The sequence below is a fragment of the Salmo trutta genome, chromosome 21 (genome assembly GCF_901001165.1).
Source record: "Salmo trutta chromosome 21, fSalTru1.1, whole genome shotgun sequence".
NCBI lineage: Eukaryota > Metazoa > Chordata > Actinopteri > Salmoniformes > Salmonidae > Salmo > Salmo trutta.
The window spans coordinates 2,414,845-2,439,878 of record NC_042977.1 but is presented as its reverse complement, the minus strand read 5'-3'; the positions used below and the strand labels follow the sequence as shown (position 1 = coordinate 2,439,878).

At 44.3% G+C, this 25,034-nt stretch overlaps 1 protein-coding gene across 1 annotated transcript in view; it reads left to right on the top strand.

The window, feature by feature from the left end:
* The window catches only part of basp1 (brain abundant, membrane attached signal protein 1), a 68,385-nt gene extending 45,312 nt beyond the window's left edge, over positions 1-23,073 (top strand). Inside the window, exon 2 of the mRNA XM_029703949.1 lies at positions 22,117-23,073. Within this exon, the coding sequence (XP_029559809.1) occupies positions 22,125-22,811 (687 nt within the window). The 5' untranslated portion in view covers positions 22,117-22,124 and the 3' untranslated portion in view covers positions 22,812-23,073. The remainder of the gene's footprint in view (positions 1-22,116) is intronic.
* Positions 23,074-25,034: the final 1,961 nt, after the last annotated feature.

Below are 25,034 nucleotides of genomic sequence, written 5' to 3'. Positions count from 1 at the left end.
GTAGATGCTGTTTTATGTTTTGGTTCTATAAAACTGTGTACATCATAACATTCAATAATCAATTAATTGCAGTTATTCTTGCACCATGAGATCAACTATCAGCTCTAAACATGTCTTTATCTTCTCTATGCTCATGATCTATTTTCCTGCGTGCATATGACAGAGTTGATGGTCGGAGTATATCTCTGGAGCCGCTGAGCCGAAGGGTCCTGCTGCAGGTCAAACGAATAACTAAAATGAACAAGTCACTCATAAAAACTAGTCATGACTCTCTAGTCAGTAAAAAGAGACGTTCAAAAAGAAAGAATCGTTTGAATTGCACATCACTATAGTTTACACATTTGTCCAGATATTTCTATAGCTTCTTAAAAATACATTTCTATTTCTGTAAAGCCATTACAAAAGAAATGATTACGGAAATCCAACATCTTGTTAATTATTTAAATGCCATATCACTAGAAATGATAAACTTAAGTAAAAAATAGTACACCTGGTTATTGTTCTGTTCAGGCACTGTGACAAATCACATCAAAGGGAAGCACAGCCGCGAGCTGCCTAGTGACACGAGCCTACCAGATGAGCTAAATCACTTCTATGCTCGCTTCGAGGCAAGCAACACTGAGGCATGCATGAGAGGATCAGCTGTTTCGGACGACTGTGTGATCACTCTCCGTAGCCGACGTGAGTAAGACCTTTTAAACAGGTCAACATACACAAGGCTGCGGGGCCAGACGGATTACCAGGATGTGTGCTCCGGACATGTGCTGACCAACTGGCAGGTGTCTTCACTGACATTTTCAACATGTCCCTGACCGAGTCTGTAATACCAACATGTTTCAAGCAGACCACCATAGTCCCTGTGCCCAAGAACACAAAGGCAACCTGCCTAAATGACTACAGACCCGTAGCACTCATGTCCGTAGCCATGAAGTGCTTTGAAAGGTTGGTAATGGCTCACATCAACACCATTATCCCAGAAACCCTAGACCCACTCTAATTTGCATACCGCCCTAACAGATCCACAGATGATGCAATCTCTTGCACGCCACACTGCCCTTTCCCACCTGGACAAAAGGAACACTTATGTGAGAATGCTATTCATTGACTACAGCTCAGCGTTCAACACCATAGTACCCTCAAAGCTCATCACTAAGCTAAGGATCCTGGGACTAAACACCTCCCTCTGCAACTGGATCCTGGACTTCCTGACGGGCTGCCCCCAGGTGGTAAGGGTAGGCAGCAACACATCTGCCACGCTGATCCTCAACACTGGAGCTCCACAGGGGTGTGTGCTCAGTCCCCTCCTGTACTCCCTGTTCACCCACGACTGCATGGCCAGGCACGCCTCCAACACCATCATTAAGTTTGCAGATGACACAACAGTGGTAAGCCTGATCACCGACAACCACGAGACAGCCTATAGGGAGGAGGTCAGAGACCTGGCCGGGTGGTGCCAGAATAACAACCTATCCCTCAACGTAACCAAGACTAAGGAGATGATTGTGGACTACAGGAATAGGAGGACCGAGCACGCCCCCATTCTCATCGACAGTGCTGTAGTGGAGGAGGTTGAGAGCTTCAAGTTCCTTGGTATCCACATCAACAACAAAATAGAATGGTCTAAACACACCAAGACAGCCATGAAGAGGGCACGACAAAGCCTATTCCCCCTCAGGAAACTAAAAAGATTTGGCATGGGTCCTGAGATCCTCAAACGGTTCTACCGCTGCAACATTGAGAGCATCCTGACTGGTTGCATCACTGCCTGGTATGGCAATTGCTCGGCCTCTGACCGCAAGGCACTACAGAGGGTAGTGCGTACGGCCCAGTACATCACTGGGGCTAAGCTGCCTGCCATCCAGGACCTCTACACCAGGCGGTGTCAGAGAAAGGCCCTAAAAATTGTCAAAGACCCCAGCCACCCCAGTCATAGACTGTTCTCTCTACTACTGCATGGCAAGCGGTACCGGAGTGCCAAATCTAGGCCAAAATGGCTTCTCAACAGTTGTTACCCCCAAGCCATAAGACTCCTGAACAGGTAATCAAATGGCTACCCGGGCTATTTGCATTGTGTGCCACCCCCCAACCCCTCTTTTTACGCTGCTGCTACTCTCTGTTATCATATATGCATAGTCACTTTAACTATACATTTCATGTACATACTACCTCAATTGGGCCGACAAACCAGTGCTCCCGCACATTGGCTAACCGGGCTATCTGCATTGTGTCCCACCACCCGCCAACCCCTCTTTTACATTACTGCTACTCTCTGTTCACCATATATGCATAGTCACCTTAACCTCTCTGGGCTAGTACTCAACAGCCAGTTGAATCCCGTGGCGCGTTTTTCAAATACCTTAGAAATGCTATTACTTCAATTTCTCAAACATATGACTATTTTACACCATTTTAAAGACAAGACTCTCGTTAATCTAACCACACTGTCCGATTTCAAAAAGGCTTTACAACGAAAGCAAAACATTAGATTATGTCAGCAGAGTACCCAGCCAGAAATAGACACCCATTTTTCAAGCTAGCATATAATGTCACATAAACCCAAACCACAGCTAAATGCAGCACTAACCTTTGATGATCTTCATCAGATGACACTCCTAGGACATTATGTTTTACAATACATGCATGTCTGTTCAATCAAGTTCATATTTATATCAAAACCAGCTTTTTACATTAGCATGTGACTAGCATTCCCACCGAACACTTCCGGTGAATTTACTAAATTACTCACGATAAACCTTCACAAAAAACATAAATTATTTGAAGAATTATAGATACAGAACTCCTCTATGCACTCGATATGTCCGATTTTAAAATAGCTTTTCGGTGAAAGCACATTTTGCAATATTCTAAGTAGATAGCCCGGCATCACGGGGCTAGCTATTTAGACACCCAGCAAGTTTAGCACTCACCAAAGTCAGATTTACTATAAGAAAAATGTTATTACCTTTGCTGTTCTTCATCAGAATGCACTCCAAGGACTTCTACTTCAATAACAAATGTTGGTTTGGTCCCAAATAATCCATTGTTATATCCAAATAGCGGCGTTTTGTTTGTGCGTTCAAGACACTATCCGAAAGGGTAAATAAGGGTTACGAGCACGAAGCATTTCGTGACAAAAAAATTCTAAATATTCCATTACTGTACTTCGAAGCATGTCAACCGCTGTTTAAAATCAATTTTTATGCCATTTTTCTCGTAAAAAAGCGATAATATTCCGACCGGGAAATCGTTTTTTTATAACAAAGAGTGAAAGTGAAAGCATGCTATCCCCTCATGCCCTCTGATAGAGCACTTGCCAAACGCGCTAGTGTGTTTCAGCCTGGGCCTGGAATTACGTCATTCAGCTTTTTCCCGGGTTCTGAGAGCCTATGGGAGCCGTAGGAAGTGTCACGTCATGCCAGAGATCCCCTGTTTTTGTTAGAGATGATCAAGGAGGGCAAGAAATCGTCAGACAGGCCACTTCCTGTAAGGAATCTTCTCAGGTTTTGGCCTGCCAAATGAGTTCTGTTATACTCACAGACACCATTCAAACAGTTTTAGAAACTTTAGGGTGTTTTCTATCCAAAGCCAATAATTATATGCATATTCTAGTTACTGGGCAGGAGTAGTAACCAGATTAAATCGGGTACGTTTTTTTTATCCGGCCGTGCAAATACTGCCCCCTAGCCCCAACAGGTTAACCATATCTACATGTACATACTACCTCAATCAAATCAGCTTGACTAACCGGTGTCTGTATGTAGCCTCGCTACTTTTATAGCCCCGCTGCTGTATATAGCCTGTCTTTTTACTGTTTTATTTCTTTACTTACCTATTCTTTACCTAATACTTTTTTGCACTATTGGTTAGAGCCTGTAAGTAAGCATTTCACTGTAAGGTCTACAACTGTTGTATTCGGCGCATGTGACAAATAAACTTTGATTTGATCAAATTTTAGTTGTCACATACACATGGTTAGCAGATGTTAATGCAAGTGTAGCGAAATGCTTGTGCTTCTAGTTCCGACAGTGCTGTAATATGTAACAAATTCACAACGACTACCTTATATACACAGAATGTAAGGGGATGGAATAAGAATATGTACATATAAATCTATGGATGCTCAATGGCCATGCGGCATAGGCAAAATGCAATAGATGGTATAAAATACAGTATATACATATGAGATGAGTAATATAGGATATGTAAACATTATTAAAGTGGTGTTATTTAAAGTGACTAGTAATACCATTATTAAGTCCGTTGATTTAAGTGGCCAGTGATTTGAGTCTGTATGTTGGCAGCAGCCTCTCTGTTAGTGATGGCTGTTTAACAGTCTGATGGCCTTGAGATAGAAGCTGTTTTTCAGTCTCTCGGTCCAAGCTTTGATGCATCTGTGCTGACCTCGCCTTCTGGATGATAGCGGGGGGAACAGGCAGTGGCTCGGGTGGTTGTTGTCCTTAATGATCTTTTTGGCCTTCCTGTGACCGGGTGCTGTAGGTGTTCCTGGAGGGCAGGTAGTTTGCCTCTGGTGAAGTGTTGTGCAGACCGCACTACCTTCTGGAGAGCCTTGCAGTTGAGGGCGGTGCAGTTGCCGTACCAGGCATTTATACAGACTAACAGGATGCTCTCGATTGTGCATCTGTAGAAGTTTGTGAGGGTTTTGGGTGACAAGCCAAATTTCTTCTGCCTCCTGAGGTTGAAGAGGAGCTGTTGCGCCTTCACCACCCTGTCTGTGTGGGTGGACCATTTCAGTTTGTCCCTGATGTGTACGCCGAGGAACTTAACTTTCCATCTTCTCCACTACTGTCCCATCCATGTGGATAGGGGGGTGCTCCCTCTGCTGTTTCCTGAAGTCCACGATCATCTCCTTTTTGTTTTTTTGATGTTGAGTGAGAGGGTATTTTCCTGACACCACACTCCGAGGGCTCGCACCTCCTTCCTGTAGGCTGTCTCGTCGTTGTTGGTAATCAAGCCTACCACTGTAGTGTCATCTGCAAACTTGATGATTGAGTTGAAGGCGTGCATGGCCACACAGTCATGGGTGAACAGGGAGTACAGGAGAAGGCTGAGAACACACCCTTGTGGGGCCCCAGTGTTGAGGATCAGCGGAGTGGAGATGTTTCCTACCTTCACCACCTGGGGCGGCCCTAAAGAAAGTCCAGGACCCATTTGCACAGGGCAGGGTCGAGACCCAGGGACTCAAGCTTAATGATGAGTTTGGAGTGTACTATGGTGTTGACTGCTGAGCTGTAGTCAATGAACAGCATGATTACATAGGTATTCCTCTTGTCCAGATGGGATAGGGCAGTGTGATGGCGATTGCATCGTCTGTGGACCTATTGGGGCGGTAAGCAAATTGAAGTGGGTCTAGGGTATCAGGTAGGGTGGAGGTGATATGATCCTTGTGGGGTGAACTAGAAATGAGGGTAAAAATATGAAAACCAGTGTCCCTCACCTACAAAAATACTACAGTTTACTATAGAATACTACAGTACTTACTATAGAATTATGTAGTATACGGTATAACACTCACACTGTAGTATACCTTGATCATGTGTAATACCAACTATAGAATGTTATAGTATACTGTAGAATACTCTAGTAAATACTACATTTTACTACATAACACCAAAACACTAAATACAGTAAATACTACACTATCTAAGGAATATGGCACCATTTGGGATTCAGCCTAGGAGGAAAACCTTTGACGTGCCCAGGTACACAGCACTTTGTGTTTTGATTGAGAATTGGACACACACCTACGCACGCAAGCATGTGTGTGTTTGTCGCCTGAGTAAGTTTTCTAGTGTTTGTTGTTTTTTCAGTGTTACTGTGCTCCTTATGTTACCTTATTTTCAGTAAAGTATTTACGTTGATCCTAAACCATTGATTCCTTGTCTGATTCATTCTCTGCACCTGGGTCCAACCCCACCATGTCACAGCAAGCTTCTGTCCAAAACATGAATCCAGCAGAGATCACCCAGATCAGGAACATCATAACCCATCAAGGAGCATTGTTGGGACGGCAGCAAGAACAACTCTTCCAAATCTCAGAGACCCTCCGGGCACCTACCGATTCCCTTCAACCACGGCACGCCCCCAACCCAGGAGCAGCCAATGCCCAAGTCTCATCACCCAGTGTTACAGGCGTCGCCGTAGTTCCTCAAGGGAACTTGCACCGGGAACCCAAGATCCCAGCCCCAGAGCGGTATGACAGCCACCCGGGAGGATGTAAGGGTTTCCTCACTCAGTGCTCTCTGGTGTTCAAGCTACAGTCCTCGTTCCATACCGATCAGGCCATGATCGCCTACATCATCTCTCTACTCTCGGGCAAGGCTCTGGCGTGGGCAACGGTAGTGTGGGAACAGCAGCCACCATCCTGCAGCTCCATATTAGCCTTCACTGCCGAGCTGCGACGAGTCTTCAACCACCCAGTCAGTGGACGACTGTTAAGACTCCGCCAGGGGGCCAGACCAGTGGCTGATTTTGCCATTGAGTTCCGCACCCTCGCCGCCGAGAGTGGGTGGAATATTGAGACACTGGTTACCGCCTTCAACCAGGGCCTGTAACTCCAAGGATGAACTGGGAGAGTACCTCGAGTCCCTGATAACACTAGCAATCAGGATTTACAATCGCATCCGAGAACAGGTGAGACAGCGCCCTTTTGACACCACTCCAGCATCCCGGGTTCCTGAGCACCCCAAGCCCCCCGAACCCATGCAGTTGGGACGCACACGTCTGAGCCCACAGGAACGTGACAGGCACATGCCCAAAGGCTGCTGCCTCTACTGCGGAGGTCTTGGCCATTTCCGTGCTGCATGCCCAGAGCGGACGGGAAACACCAGGGCTCGCCAGGACAAGGGGAGACCCTGACGAGCTGTGCAGTTTCACCCCGGCTACCCAGTTACTATCCGCAACCCTCCACTGGGACAACTGTCAGCACCAGATTCAAGCCTTTGTAAACTCCGGGGCCGCAGATAATTTCATTGATCAAGAAGTTGCCAGAGAATTACAAATCCCTTGCATGAAATGTCCCATCCTCTGCAGATTCAAGCCTTCAAGCCCTTGAACGGCCCATCGGCTCCGGCCAGGTGGAATACAAGACCAAACCCATTCTACTGCAGGTTGAGGTGAACCACTCAGACTCTGGTACCCCTGGCTAGCGCTACATAACCCACTATTCTCCTGGTCCATGGGACACCTACTAGACTGTGGTAAGGACTGCCAGACTAAATATCTAAAACCCCCAACAAGAGCCTCGCAACGTCCTCTTGTATCCATTGAAGACCAAGACTTCTCCGCTTTCCCTCCCAAATACTTCAACCTCCAGGAGGCCTTCAGTAAGAGGCAAGCGGCCACCCTTCCCCCTCATCGTCCATAGGACTGTGCCATAGACCTCCTGCAGGTTTCATTCGCCCCTCTATATCCCCCGCTGGTGCAGGCGGCTTCTTCGTAGGTAAGGATGGAGGCCCGCATCCTTGCATTGATTTAGAGGACTGAACTGGATTACGATCAAGAATCATAACCCCCTACCGCTGATGCCCACTGCCTTGGAGTTGGACCAAGAGGCCCGATTCTTCACCAAACTGGACCTCCAACGCTTACTATCTGGTGAGAATTAGGGAAGGAGATAAGTGGAAAACTTCCTTTAACACCCCTAGTGGCCACTATGATTATTTAGTCATGCCCTTTGGATTATCGAACTCACCGGCAGTCTTTCAAGCATTGGTCAATGACAATTTTAGGGATATGTTGAATCGGTTCGTCTTTGTTTACCTTGACGACATCCTGATCTTCTCCAAGACCCTTTCGGAACACATGCACATCTGCCAAGTCTTGAGATGCCTCCTGCAGAGTCAACTATATGTCAAGATAGAGAAGTGTGAGTTCCACATATCCCAAGTTTCCTTCCTGGGTCACATTATCTCTACCGCAGGCATCCAAATGGATCCCGTAAAGGTAAAGGCGGTCACCGACTGGCCCCGCTCACCTCACTCACAGGTCCAGCGGTTACTTGGGTTTACCAATTTTTACAGGCTTTTTATACGCAACTCTGGTGCCATGGCAGAGCCTCACGGTCCTAACCCGCAGGTCCCAGACCTGTTTTTGCTGGCCCTCCGAGGCTGACAGGGCATTCATGGCGCTCGAGGGACATTTCACCTCAAAACCCATCCTTTTTCATCCTGATCCTACTCGTCCCTTTGGTAGGGGTGGACACCAGAGTGGTGCAGTCCTTTCACAGCGGGAGGAGGAGGACAAGAAACTGCACCAATGCGCCTTCCTCTCCAAGCAGTTCTCGCCTGCGGAACGCAACTACCATGCAGGCAATTGGGAGCTCTTGGCAGTTAAGTGGGCCCTTGAGAGGTGGAGACACTGGTTGGAGGGGGCACCTCATCCATTTTGTGATCTGGACGGACCATAAGAACTTGGTCTCCATTCAAGAAGCCAAGAGGTTGAATGCTCACCAGGCTAGGTGGGCTCTGTTTTTTTAACAGGTTCGATTTCACACTAGCTTATCGCCCAGAATCTAAGAATCAGAAAGCAGACGCCCTGTCCTATCAACACGATGTCTCTAACGAGGAGAGGGACTCCAAGCCCATCATCCCCAGCTCCTGCATTGTGGCCCCTGTGGTATGGAGTATTGAGACCACGGTCCGACAAGCCCAGACCCGATAACCGGACCCCGGCGGGGGACACACTTCCAGACTTTACGTTCCGCGATCAGCCCGTTCCGTGATCAGCCCGTTCCCGAGTACTACAATGGGGACACTCCTCTATATTAACTGGGCATCCAGGGGTTAATCAGACACTGGAGTTCCTGAGGAAATTCTGGTGGCCCAACAGGATTGATGTTAGATCCTTCGTTGCAGCTTGTTCCACCTGTGCCCAAAGCAAGTCCTCACGACAGCGACCGGCTGCGTTGCTCCAACCTTTGCCCATCCCCAGCCGCCCCTGGTCCCACCTGTCCGTAGACTTTATCACAGGGTTACCATCCCAAGGGCTTACCACTGGTCATCAATCGGTTCTCCAAGGCACCCCATTTCGTCGCTTTACCCAAGTTGCCCTCGGCGAAGGAGACAGCTGATCTCATGATTACCCATGTCTTTCGACTATACGTACTTCCCCAGGACATTGTCTCGGATCATGGGCCCCAGTTTGTCGCACAGTATTGGAAAGCCTTCTGCTCCCTGTTGGGGGTGTCGGTGAGTCTCTCCTCGGGATTCCACCCATAGTTGAATGGGCGAACTGAGCGGGCCAACCAGGAGTTGGAGAAGTTTATCCGTTTTTTCGTCTCCACCCAGGCCAGCAACTGGAGCAAGTACCTCGTCTGGGCAGAGTATGCTCACAACACACTGCCGAACTCGTCCACTGAACTGTCGCCATTCGAGTGTCAGTTTTGGTCCCCCCCCACACCCGTTTCCAGAACAAGAGGCCAAAGCGGGGGTGCCTTCAGCCGAGGCGTTCATTCGATGATGTCACCGCATCTGGATCAGAGCGCAATCTAACCATTCTTTCGCTAACATTTTACTCCTTGCCACTCCTTGCCATAGACAGACTGGCAATCTTCAAATATGAACATTCTATCATGAGCTCGAGGGGAACAGTGGAGTTGATCCTGATTTGATAACCCTCACAGCTATCCTCCAATCACAACATTATCCAAATATTTGGAACTCTATCACTTTTTTCTCTTCACAGAACAAGTTGGTTTCTGGCTGCTAAATCCCCTGTGGGATTTTAGAAACATGATATAAAAGCGATTGGAACCATTTCCCTGTTTGAGCACTAGGTTTTATGGGTATTATGACTCATACTGTGGTACTCGATTGCTTTTCCACCACTGCCTCCAGAAATGTGAAGTTGTCATGTTGCTAGGTAGACAATATGTGATTGCGCAGCTGGCTTCGATAATGTTGCTAGCTAGCAAGCAAGAGGTTTAAGAATTTAATTCACTCTCCCCATGCTGTAACTGTTACCCCATAGACCTGCCAGTACCAGCCAGACACAGAGCCATGTATTTAGCTTGCTAACATTAGCTAGCTAGCTAAACGGTTAAAATCAAATTGTATTTGTCACATGCGCCAAATACAGATGTAGACCTTTTCGTGAAATGCTTACTTACAAGCCCGAAACCAAAATAAGAGTTAAGGAAATATTTGGGGGCGTGCTCTGCATTTTCCCATAGTCTACAATCTGCTTTGTCTTGATCATGTTGAGGGTGAGGTTGTTGTCCTGACACTACACTGCCAGTTCTTTGACATCCTTCCTATAGGCTGTCTCATCGTTGTCGGTGATAAGGCCTTCCACCAGTGTGTCGTTGGCAAACTTAATGATGGTCGTCGGCAAACTTAATGATGGTGTTGGAGTCGAGCTTGGCCATGCAGTCATGGGTGAACAGGGAGTACAGGAGGGGACTATGCACGCACCCCTGAGGGGCCCCTGTGTTGAGCATTAGTGTGGCAGATGTGTTGTTGCCTACCCTTACCACCTGGGGGTGTCCCATCAGGAAGTACAGGGTCCAGTTGCAGAGGGAGGTGTTTAGTCCCAGGGTCCTTAGCTTAGTAATGAGCTTTGAAGGCACTATGGTGTTGAAGGCTGAGCTGTAGTCAATGAACAGCATTCTCACGTAGGTGTCACTCTTGTCCAGGACAGGGCAGTATGGAGTGCAATAGAAATTGCGTCATCTGTGGATCTGTTGGGGCGGTATGCGAATTGGAGTGGGTCTAGGGTTTCTGGGATGATGGTGTTGTGAGCCATGACCAGCCTTTCAAAGCACATCATGGCTACGGATGTGAGTGCTACAGATTGGTAGTCATTTAGGCAGGTTACCTTTGTTCTTGGGCACAGGGACTGTGGTGGCCTGCTTGAAACATGTTCGTATTACAGACTCGGTCATGGAAAGGTTGAAAATGTCAGTGAAGACACTTGCCAGTTGGTCAGCGCATGCTCTGAGTACCCATCCTGGTAATCCGTCTGCGGCCTTGTGAATGTTGACCTGTTTAAAGGTCTTACTTTAAAGCTCCCGAGTGGTGCAGCGGTCTAAGGCACTGCATCTCAGTGCCAGCGGCATCACTACAGACCCTGGTTCGATTCCAGGCTGTATCACAACTGACTGTGATTGGGAGTCCCATAGGGCGGCGCACAATTGGCCCAGCGTCGCCTGGGTTAGGGTTTGGCCGGGTTAGCCCAACATTGTAAATAAGATTTTGTTCTTAACCTCTATGGGCTAGGTGGGACGCTTGCGTTTGCAAGCCCTGATATATCCGACGAGCGTCAGAGCGGGTGTAGTAGGATTCAGTATTAGTCCTGTATTGATGCTTTGCAGGGTTTGATCGTTCGTTGGAGTGCGTAGCGGAATTACTTATTAGAGTCCCGCTCCTTGAAAGCGGCAGCTCTTCCATTTAGCTCAGTGCAGACGTTGCCTGTAATCTATGGCTTCTGGTTGGGGTATGTACGTACGGTCACTGTGGGGATGACATCATCGATGCACTTACCAATGAAGCAGGTGACTGTGGTATACTCCTCAATTCCATCGGATGAGTGTTTTTTGTTGTTGTTGTTGTTTGGCGAACAACAAGGAACGCCTGGGAAGTCGACCAGTTGATTGCGATCAACCAGTTGGTGACCACAGCTGTAGAACATTTTGTGAAGTTCAGTCTTGTGCTTCTTTCTGTGGGCTGATATTTCTGCGTAGCAGTCCCGGAAGAGCTGCACGGCAGTCACGTGCGCACCTTAGAGGGAACATTGGTTATGGGTATGCTTGTAATTGTTAAGGACTGGGGTGTTTTTCAGGATAAAAAAGAAACGGAATGGAGTTAAGCACAGGCAACAAAAAAATAACCTGGTTCAGTCAGCTGTCCACCAGACACTGGGAGATTAATTCACCTTTCAGTAGGACAAAACCTACAACAGAATGCCAAATCTACGCTGGAGTTACTTATCAAGAAGTCAGTAAATGATCCTGGGTGGCCTAGTTACAGTTTTGACTTAAATCTGCTTGAAAATCTATGGGCAGACTTGAAAATGGTTGTCTAGCAATGATCAACAACCAATTGTGACTCAACACCTGGATTCGGTCTTATATAGCATCATTTGAATTTCTGTTTTTTACATTGGCTCAAAGTACAGACAGAACTACAAAATGGTAGACTGCATCATACACTGCATTTGAGTAAACAACGGGAAAGTAATTATGATTTGAAAGTTGACCAATTTGTAAACTCACTTTTTAGGAAACTGTCTTTAAATGTTTTGGTACTACCTTTGTCTACATCCATGCAGCATTGTTCACACCTTAAGCCTTAGCCCCACCCATCTCTTTAAGGGTTGATCTGTGCGTTCTGTACTAACTTGCCAGCTGCTTCCAGACATCTAAGAGACGGAGAACAGCTCACTGACATTCCTCACCCTATCTGTGGTTTTGCGTTCAGAACACACACTGGACGCTCTGGCCAATAAGTAGGGTTGTTCCGAAAACTCTGACCTCACAACTACAGTCAATCACCCAAGCTAACTGGCTAACATTGGCTAGCTACTTCCAGACACATAATGAGAGAACACCACATTCTGACCATTTTACTCGCCCTAGCAGAGCTGGTTAGGCTTTTTTCATGTTATCCAGAGCGTTGGTGACTAACAGTGCTGCTGGCAAGAACTGAATTACGCATTGTTGCCGACGTTTACTGACACCGGAGATATTCAACAGGTGTTGAGCTATTAATAATGAATCAGTTATTCTGCGCTCTAGCACACTAAGATGAGTGTCTGTTAAGAAATGTAGCTAGCTAGGTAAACAATGAATCTCTACGCATTGAGGTAACGTTAGTTAGCGAGCCAGTCAGCTAACGTTAGCTAGCTAGCTAACAGTACCCTAACTTGAAATGAAAATACTTTGTAGACATGTAGCTAGCTAGCTAAATAATGGACCATAATCACAAATCATGACGTTACTACCCTGCATGAATCTGCAGTTAGCTAACCAACCAGGTTCTATGGCAATAACTAGTCTGAGATACGAAGAATGAGATCATACACATAACGTTAGCTAGCGACCCAGCCAGCTAATGTTAGCTAGCTAATAGTACACTTGAAATGAAACCACTTTCTGTCAAAATTAGAAACGTGTAATATCTGAAAATGTAGCCAGCTAGACTATCTTACCCGTGGTCTGAAATCGGAGTAGATAGCCATCTCCATCTCGTTGATTTCAAAACTCGGTCCTCCAGAAAGTGGAGAACATACACTTAATGTTTGCTAGCGAGCCAGCCAGCTAACATTAGCTAGCTAACATTACACTTTAACATTAGGTTTATGCAGTTTTACTGCGCGATACATTTTTATAAAAAAGTCATGTTTGACACAATTACCTAGACATACTGACCAGCTCCAATAGACAGACGCGTGCTATATGGTAGACCAATCCAAACTCGTCTCTCGGCATGTCCAGCCCACTCATTATCTCAGCCAATCATAGCTAGCGGGAAGGTTGTTCACTTTATCTGTGGCTAAACCAGCTAGGCTCGTAATTTAACAATTTTATTTGAATATACTAGTTTCCTGAATCGGGTCACAATTTACCAGAGCTTGAAGAATTTTGAAAATAATGGGAAAATATTGTACAAAGCTGTTAGACATAAGGCTCTGTATGGTCAATACGACGTCTGCATTGGCTGTGCAGCATTTACGGTGATGCGGCATCTGCAGAAGTCAGGGCATTCATAATTCTTGCGCTTTGCGAAGCAGCACAGAGCTGTTGGGCAGAGTGAAGGAAGTTGTCACAGAAATGAGTTAGTTTATAACGGACTTCCAGCCCCCACCTACAGTCAACCAATCATGTAAATACGGAGCCCTCCGCATTGTTACAACATTTGGGAGGTGCGCAGCGATGTGTTACAGAGCTCAATTTGGCCTCTGCATGTCTTCGGAGGTTCGTCAATAGCATCACACCCTTCATACGGAGCCTCCGACCACATTTTCCGATCAAACGTAAATTGATAGAACCACACCTGTAATCATCACCAAAGGTGATTCTAATGTATTGACTCTGGGGTGTGTATACTTATGTAAATTAGATATTTACACAAAACATGTTTTTTTTGTAATTTATTTAATACATTTTTAGTTCAGGCTGTAACACCACTAAATGTAGAATAAATCATAGGGAATGAATACCTTTTGACGGTTCTGTATTTCAAACAACCAATGAGCAACTCCGCCGTTAATCCAGCTGTATATTGAACGTTGAGATTGCCGAAAGACCAATCTCTTTGGCACTGACATGGAGTAGCAAAGAGTGGAATGTTAGCTAAAAAAAACTGGTACCCAGACTTGAGACATTGAAACCTCTCCTGGATCAAAATCCCTGTTGCCTATAATTTTTTTAAATAGCGTTCCTTGTAATGCACTTTCAGTAAAACCGTATACCCCGGTATGGACCAGAAACAATATGAAAATCTGGACACCGTCCAACCCTAATGCACACAGCTAGCTGGGTCAACCCACATGAAAAAATACTACATTTTACTACAGAATACTAAAGTACTTACTATAGAATTCTATAGTAAACTGTAGAATACTATACTACACACTGTAGTGTCCCTCAATCATGTGTAGTACCTACTATAGTGTCAGGTGTGTGCGTACTGGTAGCAAAGTCAGGTGCAGGAGAGCAGAGATTTGTGAACAGGCGCACACTTTGAGGCAAAAGTGCAAAACGTGCAAAAGTCACAAGAATGATGTTTAACAATAAACATCTTTGTGAAAATACCACGGAAAAAACAAACCAGTCTGGCGCGTCAACAATAGACACGTAACACAAACAATCTTTCACAAAGACATGATGGGGAACAGAGGAATAAATACATGTAGATTGATTGGGGAATGAAAACCAGGTGTGCAGGGAACAAGACAAAACAAATGGATACATGAAAAGCCAGTGACGTCGACCGCTGAACGCCGCCCGAACAAGGAGAGGAGCCGACTTCGGCGGAAGTCGTGACATATAGAATCTTGTGCTATACTGTAGAATACTACAGTAAACACTACCATATTATCTGAAGAATAAAAACTGTAGTAAATACTACAGTAATGTCCCACAAACACTATTGTCCACAAAAACACTACACTTTAACTATAGCAAATCCTACAGTATTACATTTGCATATATACTTCCCATTCCCCTTCCCTTTATCGCAATTTGTGCCACCTATAAGTGAGAAGCCTACATGCCAAGTGTAGACTTTAATGTGTTCCAGACAGTACATAGAAAGTTCAGCGCTTCTGCTCTATCCATTCAGACCCCAGTCCTACTTACCTACAGGTAATGGAACATTTGCTCTATTAGTATTACTCCAGTAGGTTTCCATGTTTGTCAGATAATAAAACAAAAACACTATAGTAAATATTACAGTTCTTTTACTACAGTATCGATACCATAGTCAACTGTAAATACTACAGTATAATACAGTATACACTAAAGTATTCACTGAGGAGGAAGAGTTTTTTTGGGGGGGGGGCAGAATTTGGTCCACAAACACGACGCTGAATACTACAGTAAAGTCCGCAAAAACTACAGTGAATACTATAGTATTTACACTTTAGTATACTACAGTGTTTTCTCTTGAGGAAAGACAACCAGGGAAATTGCAGATGATTCTTTCCTGCGCTCAGCAGTTGCTGGGACTAGCCACATCCCTAACCCCTTCCCTCTTGGTTTACTGGCTGCATCCCAAATGGCACTCTATTCCCTCTATAGTACACTAGTTTTGACCAGGGCTCTGGCAAAAAGTTGTGCACTTTGTAAGGAACAAGGTGCCATTTGGGATGCAAACACTGAGTTGCTTTTAGAGCCAAGTTAGCAACAGCATGATTGATGATCCAGTATCCACCACCAATGGCTCTCTTCTCCTAGATGTTTGTGATAAAACATCTGCTCTGACGTTGTCAGTCTAAATTAACATTTGATATGCAGAAGACTCAAGAGATGGTAATTCCGCATTAAGTTTGGATAGTGTGGTTCCTTGATTAGGACAATCTTTTCTCTCCTGTCCTTTTGTCCCTTGCAATCATATCAACCTCTCTCTCCTATCTCTTTCTCTCTTGCCGCCTCTACCTCTAGTCGTCTCCTTTTACAATGTCCATCTTTCACACTGTTTCTGCCCTCATCTCATTTACCTGTCTCTCTTTTAACTGCTTGGTTTCTTCCTCCCCTCTTCCTTCTCTCTCTTCCGTGCTGCCTCCTTAGTTGCTTCTCTATCCCTCGCTCTCTACCGCCTCTCTCTTTTTCTTGCCATCTCCCTTATTGCTTCTCTGTCCCTCTCTCCTCTTCCTTCTTTCTTTCCTTCTTTCTTTCCTTCTTTCTTTCCTTCTTTCTTTCCTCCTTTCTTTCCTTTCCTTCTTCCGTTCGTTCCTTCTTTCTTTCTTTCCCTCTCTCTCTGGTACGGGGCAGATGGACTTCTCTCCAGGAGGCCCAGAGGTCTCAGTAATCCAGTGGCTGTGGCAGGCTGGGGCGACGGCTCCTTTCACCGGTGGTCTAGGATGACACACTAAAGGTCAAGGCTGCCATCCTAAGATGCCCTCCCTTCCTGTCTGGCTACGCTACTATCATAACCATGAGCCAGCCATGTTACAGTGCTGTGAGAAATACAATAGGCACAGACAGAGGCACTATAAAGTTCCATGCTAACAAGGGTTTATAAGCATTAATAAACCCTTAATAATCCATTAACAAGGCATTTATAAGTGTTAAGTTACCAGTATTGTCACAGATAAAGACAGTGAAAAGCACAGTAGAAGGTATGGTTACATGCCAACAACAGTTTGTGTTATAAGGCACGAGTAAGCCCGTAACAAGACATTAATACCTGTAAGAAGTTCCCTGTCATGTATAAATTACTTTTCAGGTTTAGACATTGAGAAGGATATAATAAAACATAAATATGTTAAAAACAATTAGGATTTTTTTTTTTACTGTCAACATTTTAGTCCTTGTTATAAAGTATGCCATTTTTTTCAAGATCCCTGTGACCATATGAAAAAGGACACTATATGTCGAAACATCAACTCACTTCAAAGTACTCAGCACTGCATTTATTTTCAATACGCGATTGGAATACAACAGTTAAGTGCACAACTAGCTACATCCTAAACATTCATAAATCACTGACACCCATGGACTAATAAGATGTTTTAAAATACAATTCCACTACTTCACTGAAGGGGGGTAGTATGGAGTCATATGACTTTAGTGCTGCTAATTTGTGCTGTTAAAATGACGCCTTGAGTATAAGACTTGACACAAGCCTGAAAAGATTTGCTTTCTACCCTTTCAACCACCATGCTTGTCATACATTGGTCCTCCAGATGAGGGAAGTGAGGACGACATCAATTGGTAGATAACAGATGCTGTGTGACCTCAGTGGTCATTTTGAGATTATATGTGGTGACTCAAGTACTCACGACTTGGAAGTTGAAACAGTGATTGACGTTAACTGCTATTTGCTCTTGCAGTGAGACAAAATACTTGCCCTTTCAGTAAGTGGTCATTAATATAGAGTTTTGGTGTGTGTGTGTGTTTTTTTTTTGTGTAAGTGTTTGGTGTGTAAGAATTTCCAACAATCAATTACTAATTTGAAGTAAAAAAAGATATGGCCACACCTACTCATTCATGGGTTTTTCTTTATTTTTCTATTTTCTACATTGTAGAATACTAGTGAAGACATCAAAACTATGAAATAACACATATGGAATCATGTAGTAACCAAAAAAAGAGTTAAACAAATCAAAATATTTGATATTTTACATTCTTTGCCTTGACAGCTTTGCACATCCTTGGCATTCTCTCAACCAGCTTCACCTGGAATGCTTTTCCATTAGTCTTGAAAGCGTTCCTGCATATGCTGAGCACTTGTTGGCTGCTTTTCCTTCACCCTGCGGTCTAACTCATCCCAAACCATCTCAATTGTGTTGAGGTGGGGTTATTATGGATGCCAGGTCACCTGATGCAGCAATCCATCACTCTCCTTCTTGGTCAAATAGCTCTACACACCCTGGAGGTGTGTTGGGTCATTGTCCTGTTGAAAAACAAATGATAGTCCCACTAAGCACAAACCAGATGGGATATCCCCACACGATCACACCTCCTCCATGCTTCATGGTGGAAACCACACATGCGGAGATCGTCCGTTCAACTACTTTGTGTCTCACAAAAACAGGGCGGTTGGAACCAAAAATTTCAAATTTGGACTCATCAGACCAAGCAAGTCTCTTATTGGTGTCCTTTAGTAGTGTTTTTTTTTGTAGCAATTCGACCATGAAGGCCTGATTCACGCAGTCTCATCTGAACAGTTGATGTTGAGATGTGTTTGATACTTGAACTCTGAAGCATTTTATTTGGGCTGCATTTTCTGAGGCTGGTAACTCTGGGTCTTCCTTTCCTGTGGCGGTCCTCATGAGAATCAGTTTCCTCATAGCGCTTGATGGTTTTTAAGACTGAATTTGAAGAAACTTTCAAAGTAATTGACATTTTCCATATTGACTGACCTTCATGTCCTAAAGTAACGATGGACTGTCGTTTTGCTTTGCTTAGTTGAGCTGTTCTTGCCATAATATGGAATTGGTATTTTACCAAATAGGGCTATCTTCCGTACCCCCCCCCCCCCCCCCCCCCACACACACACACCTTGTCACAACACAACTGATTGGCTCAAACTCATTAAGAAGGAAAGAAATTCCACAAATTAACTATTAACAAGGCACACCTGCAGGTGACTACCTCATGAAGCTGGTTGAGAGAATGCCAAGTGGGTGCAAAACTGTCATCAAGGCAAAGGGTGGCTGCTTCGAAGAATCGCAAATATGAAATATATTTTGATTTGTTTAACACATGTGGAATCATGTAGTAACCAAAGTGTTATTTCATAGTATTGATGTCCTCACTATTATTCTACAATGTAGATAATAGTAAAAATAAAGAAAAACCCTGGAATGATTAGGTGTGTCCAAACTTTTGACTGGTACTGTATATACAGTGCCTTCGGATGTCACGTCCTGACCATAGAAGCTTTTATTTTCTATGGTAGAGTAGGTCAGGGCGTGACGGGGTTGTGTCTAGTTTAGATTTTCTACTTTGTCATGTTCTTGTTTCTGTATTTCTATGTTGTTTTTTGGGGGGATGATCTCCAATTTGAGGCAGGTGGTCATCGTTGTCTCTAATTGGAGATCATACTTAAGTAGTTGTTTTTCCCACCTGGGTTTGTGGGAGATTGTATTTTGAGTAAGTGAATGTTGCACCTCTTCGTCACAGTTTGTTGTTTTGTTTGAGTGTATTTGTATGTCAGGCATAGTTTCACAGTTTAAATAAAATGTGGAACGATACACACGCTGCGCTTTGGTCCCATTCTTCAGACAGCCGTGACATCGGAAGTATTCAGACCCCTTGACTTGTTCCACATTTTGTTATGTTACAGCTTTTTTTCTCAAATAAAAAATCCTCAGCAATCTACACACAATACCCCATAATGACAAAGCGAAAACAGGTTTTTAGATATGTTTGCAAATGTATTAAAATAAAACAGATACTTTTTACATAAGTATTCAAACCCTCTGCTATGAGCCTAGATATTGAGCTCAGGTGCATCCTTTTTCCATTGATTATCCTTGATGTTTCTACAACTTGATTGGACATGATTTGGAAAGGCAGACACCTGTCTCTGAGTTCCCACAGTTGACAGTGCATGTCAGAGCACAGATCTGGGGAACGGTACCAAAAATTCTGCAGCATTGAAGGTCCCCAAGAACACATTGGCCGCCATCATTCTTAAATGGAAGAAGTTGCTTTGCTTTGTCATTATGGGGTATTGTGTGTAGATTGTACAAAGTACTATGCTTTCAAGAAAAAATAATCATGAAATATTGGTTTAATTTCAATGGAAATAGAATTAGCTGAGCCCTGTAGTTAAAGACGAAGCTTGCATTTTATATGGTACCACGACAAAATTCTGTCAAAGAGGAACAGTCGTGAACAGTGACTACATACCTGAACAAGTCCGATCTCTCAAGTACGATCTCTCTTGGATCCGTATGTAGTGGCTGCTGTTTGCAGGTTAAATGGACTCGTTTGTGTCTGAATTGGAGCGGTTCCCTTGGTCCGGTTCCAGCCCCTGCATACACTAAACCACATGTACTGCAGAGAGAGACACTGTGTCTTTGTGAAGAGAATTCATTGTGTGTGAGGATGTTTGTTAGGGATTGTGGCCACGCAGGCTGCCAGTCAAATGGTACAGGGTAGAAAAGAGTCCCTATTGTCATCTGTAATAACCCGTGATAGGAACGGTATGGAGTCTGTAGACATTCAGAGCAATTCACATGACAGTGAAATATTAGGGATAGGAGTATGGATTAACATGAGGTTACATCACAATTCATGGGCCTTTAGCGACTGGGCCACAAATATCTTAAACATCTGTCTACACCTCTCAACGTCTTCAGTTTTGATATAAAGCACAGTGCACATTCAACTGAATTTTCCACCAGTACACTATGAAATACGTTATTAAGTCAAGAGTTTGTAAAGTGTTTGAAACCTCTAGGCTGCACAATGAATTGCCCTACTGGGACGATACATATATTGGTTGATATATCGATTGATTCTCATCAATCTCCTGGCTTTTGAATTATTTTGACTTCATCATAAAGTGTCTTAGTATCTCGCTACATGAAATGTGATCATGTGGAGAATATATGTAATACTCTGCTATATAATATGTAATATCTAAAAAATATTCTGTCATATAGTACTCAGCACCTGTAAGGTCCTTTGGATGTACATATGGATGTACACTATTTGGATACATTTTAGGTATTGAAAATCCTCTTCCCCATAGCGGAGGCAGATGGTCACTCAGGTTCAATTGCATTATAATAGATGGAGAGAGCCAAGAGCCTGCAGGTATGTGTTCAGCAGAAGCCAAGTCAGACACTAGTCAGACACTATGTCTGACTTCTTATATAACTCAATTGTTGGAGGAGGAGATGCCTAAAGTGCCCTCTTGTCACTGATCCCAAATCCAACTCATTGTTCAATGGAAAGGTATTAATAACTCTTTATTTGGACCATCCACCATAAAAACATTTTTTGACACTTAGCATGATGTAACACGTCATAAGCGTTCCTAGTCGAGACTTGACAACTGACTTCAAACAGTCATGACAATGCCACTGATCACTAAGTCTAGCAAGGTTTTTAGCTGATGAAGTTGCCATGGAAGCCACATGCAATATTGTACAATATTAAAAAATATAGACATAAGCTGCTCATGATAACTATTATATCATGCTTATTACAGTATAATTGCAGTTTTATGACAGGAGTTTCAAGTCCATTGGTACTACAGAAGGTTGGTCATCAACTTGACACCTTGGCAGATGTTTATTAATATTTGTAGTAGAAATTTCTCCCTCGCTCCCCAGTCATCTGAATCAGTGTTTCACCAATATGAATGAAGGGTTGAATGTGTGCATGAGGCTTTGCATCATCTGTTGCTGAGAATTCCATTAGTTAGCTGCAATAATCTTCAGAGGGACTTTAAGGGGCTATTTGATAGGAGTGCATGTTAGGAGTAAGATATATTTTAATTTCCACTCGCTCTTGGCGTCTGAGCGACGGGAGTGCTTTTTGCATACTCAATGAAGGGACAGTGATGTTTTGAGAGGGAAGTAACTAGCACATATGAAGTGAGTGAAGTCTAGATGTGTAAGGTGAATCTTGCTGAAAAAAATCTGTCTGCATACTGATAGGTAGAAGTAGCCAGATGCGGATCAGGGGCCGTATATCAAGGGTCTCAACACTAAACAATCTGTGTGTTTGCTGGCAGTAGCATTGTGAAAAATCTTAAGCATTGCTGCAGCAGATTTTTAGAAATCCGTCCCTCTGTTGGTTCATAAATTAACAGTTGAAAGCAGTACATTTTTCATAACTTGTATTGTAATTGCCGAAATACATGTACATACATCCTACTTGGTACATCAATGTTGAGTACCAGAGTGCAGTGCATCAGTATATCACCACAAGCTTTTCCAAAGTCTAAATTAATTCCTCTCTTTTTGATCTTTCAGAGACTAAAATGGGAGGCAAGCTCAGCAAAAAGAAGAAGGGATACAATGTAAACGATGAGAAGGCCAAGGACAAGGATGCCAAACCAGAGGGCGCAACAGCCGAGGAGAGCGAACCTCAGAACGACAAAAAGGACGAGGCCCCTGCTCCCGCCGAGACCACCGAGGTAGCTAACGACACAAAGGATGTGCCTGCAGCCGATACCACAACGACCAAGGAGGAAGAAAAGGGCGCCTCCCCTCCCGCCAAGGAGCCGGAAAAACCTGCAGCAGAGCCCAAAGCAGAGGTGCCTAAGGCTGCGGAAGTCACCGACCCTGCCCCCAAAGCCAAGGAGAAACCAGCCGCCCCTGCGAAAGAGCCAGCCCCCTCCACTAAGGAAGCCGCCCAAGCTCCAGAGGTCAAGGCCCAGGCGCCTGCACCACCAGCAGCCCAGGCTGAAAGCAAAGACGAGGCCGATGCTAAAAAGACTGAGGCCCCCGCAGCACCAGCGGCTAAAGCCGAGGCGGCCCCTGTTGCCGCTGCCCCCCAGGCCAAGCCCACAGAAGCAGCAGCGGCAGCCCCGGCCAAGGAGGCCCCGGCCGCTAGTTCAACAGCAGCACCACTGGCTGCCACTGAGCCCGCTGCACTGGTCAAGGAGGCCAATGCCACAGAGGCCCCAGTTCCAAGCAAGGATCAAACCATAGAAGTTCAAGATTAATGGACACCTCTTTTAAGAAAATAAATTACATTAAACAACAAAAATGAAGTAAAATAGAGAAAAAATGTAATAAAATAGCCCACCCATATTAATATTATAATAATAATAATGATGATTTGTTGGAGGAGGAGGATTGTGACAACAACCTTGAGAAGGATGATGCTGCTGCTGCCGATGATTATTATTGTTATGGTTATTCTATTTTTTCTGCTGTAGTATTTGAACTTTAATAAAAGTATGTCAGCCATATGCCCCTCCATTCCACAGCATCCTTCCTCCATCCATTTCTGGGATTCAGCATTCTTCGCCTTCATCTCGCTCACAGTCCTCTGAGACCTCTGTAGTCTGGGACCATACACGTACATATTTCCCCTAAACAGTGTGCTGCCGATGTCTGAAAACTAAGTGGGAAAAAAGGGGTTTGAATCTATTTACCAGATGGACATGCACTCTCTGTCCCATCCTCGACTCACCCCCTCTCCCATTCCCCAAACTCGCTCATCTCCAGAGCACCGTGTTCTCTGCTACCGTACCTGGCATGTCTGTTTTGGCGCCAAGTGAGTTCCTTTTGCTGTCCCCATAGTCGGCAGCTTATTTGGTATTTTTGGGTTGTTCGTGCTGTATATGGTCACTCAGTTTCTTGCCGCCTGTTTTCCCACAGGTTCATGCCACCTCGTTCAGACGCTGTCAGAGTTGAGAGGAGGTACTTTGGAAATTCTGAGACTTTCCTAGAGGTACAATATGTCGATGCATTCTTAGGCATATGAAAATGTCCTAAGAATTTTTTTTTTTTTTTTTTACAATATTCTTATACCTTCTTAGTTTTTCTAAGAAAAACATTAGTTGTAGATGATCAGGACAGTTTTTGAAGCATTTCTTAAATGTTCCTAGAAATCCTGAAAAGCTTTGTAGATTGTTCTCAGACGTTCCAGCTCTGAATTCGCAGACATCGGGAATTCTCATTTCCTTTGGGCCACTCTGACTGCAGCATAGTCTTTCCTCTTCCTTACCCCGCCCGCCCGCCCCCCACCACTATCTTATTTCAATTTAAAAATAAGACATATCTACTGTGTTTTAATCAATGTAACTCAATGGCTCTCAGCCTACATCACAAAGGTGCAATACATTTACACTCTAAAAAGGGATTGTGCCCAGCTGACAACAGTAGTAGTGTTGTCTGGGGATGGGGGGTTCTAAATGAATGATACTGAATGAGGCATCTACAGCCTACTCAAGCTGCCATGGTCCCTGTAACCATGGCTACCATGTGACATGTTCGAGTAGTAAGATGGAAGAAACCCGCACAAGGAAGGGAGTCTCTAATCTTGTCATCTCCACCCACCATGCATTTTTCATCTTTCTGCTCATATATGTTACATATATGAAAATATATGTAGGTATACAGTACCAGTCAAAGGTTTGGACACCTACTCATTCAAGGATTTTTATTTATTTTTACTATTTTCTACATTGTAGAATAATAAGGAAGACATCAAAACTATGAAATAAGACATATAGAATCATGTAGTAACCAAAGAAAGTGTTAAACAAACCTAAATGTATTTTATATTTGAGATTCTTCAAATAGCCACCCTGCCTTCATGATAGCTTTGCACACTCTTGGCATTCTCTCAACCAGCTTCACCTGGAATGCTTTTCCAACAGTCTTAAAGGAGTTCCCACATTGTTGGCTGCTTTTCCTTCACTCTGTAGTCCAACTCATCCCAAACCATCTCAATTGGGTTGAGGTCGGGTGATTGTGGAGGCCAAGTCATCTGATGCAGCACTCCATCACTCTCCTTCATGGTCAAATAGCTGTTACACAGCCTGGAGGTGTGTTGTGTCATTGTCTTGTTGAAAAGCAAATTATAGTCCCACTAAGCGCAAACGAATGCTGTGGTAGCCATGCTGGTTAAGCGTGCCTTGAATTCTAAATAAATCACTGACGGTGTCACCAGCAAAGCACCCCCACATCACCTCCTCCATGCTTCACAGTGGGAACCACACATGCGGAGCTCATCAGTTCACCTACTCTGTGTCTCACAAAGACACGGCGGTTGGAACCAAAAATCTCACATTTGGACTCATCAGACCAAAGGACAGATTTCCACCGGTCTAATGTCCATTGCTCGTGTTTCTTGGCCCAAGCAAGTTTCTTCTTATTGGTGTCCTTTAGTAGTGTTTCTTTGCAGCAATTCGACCATGAAGGCCTCATTCACACAG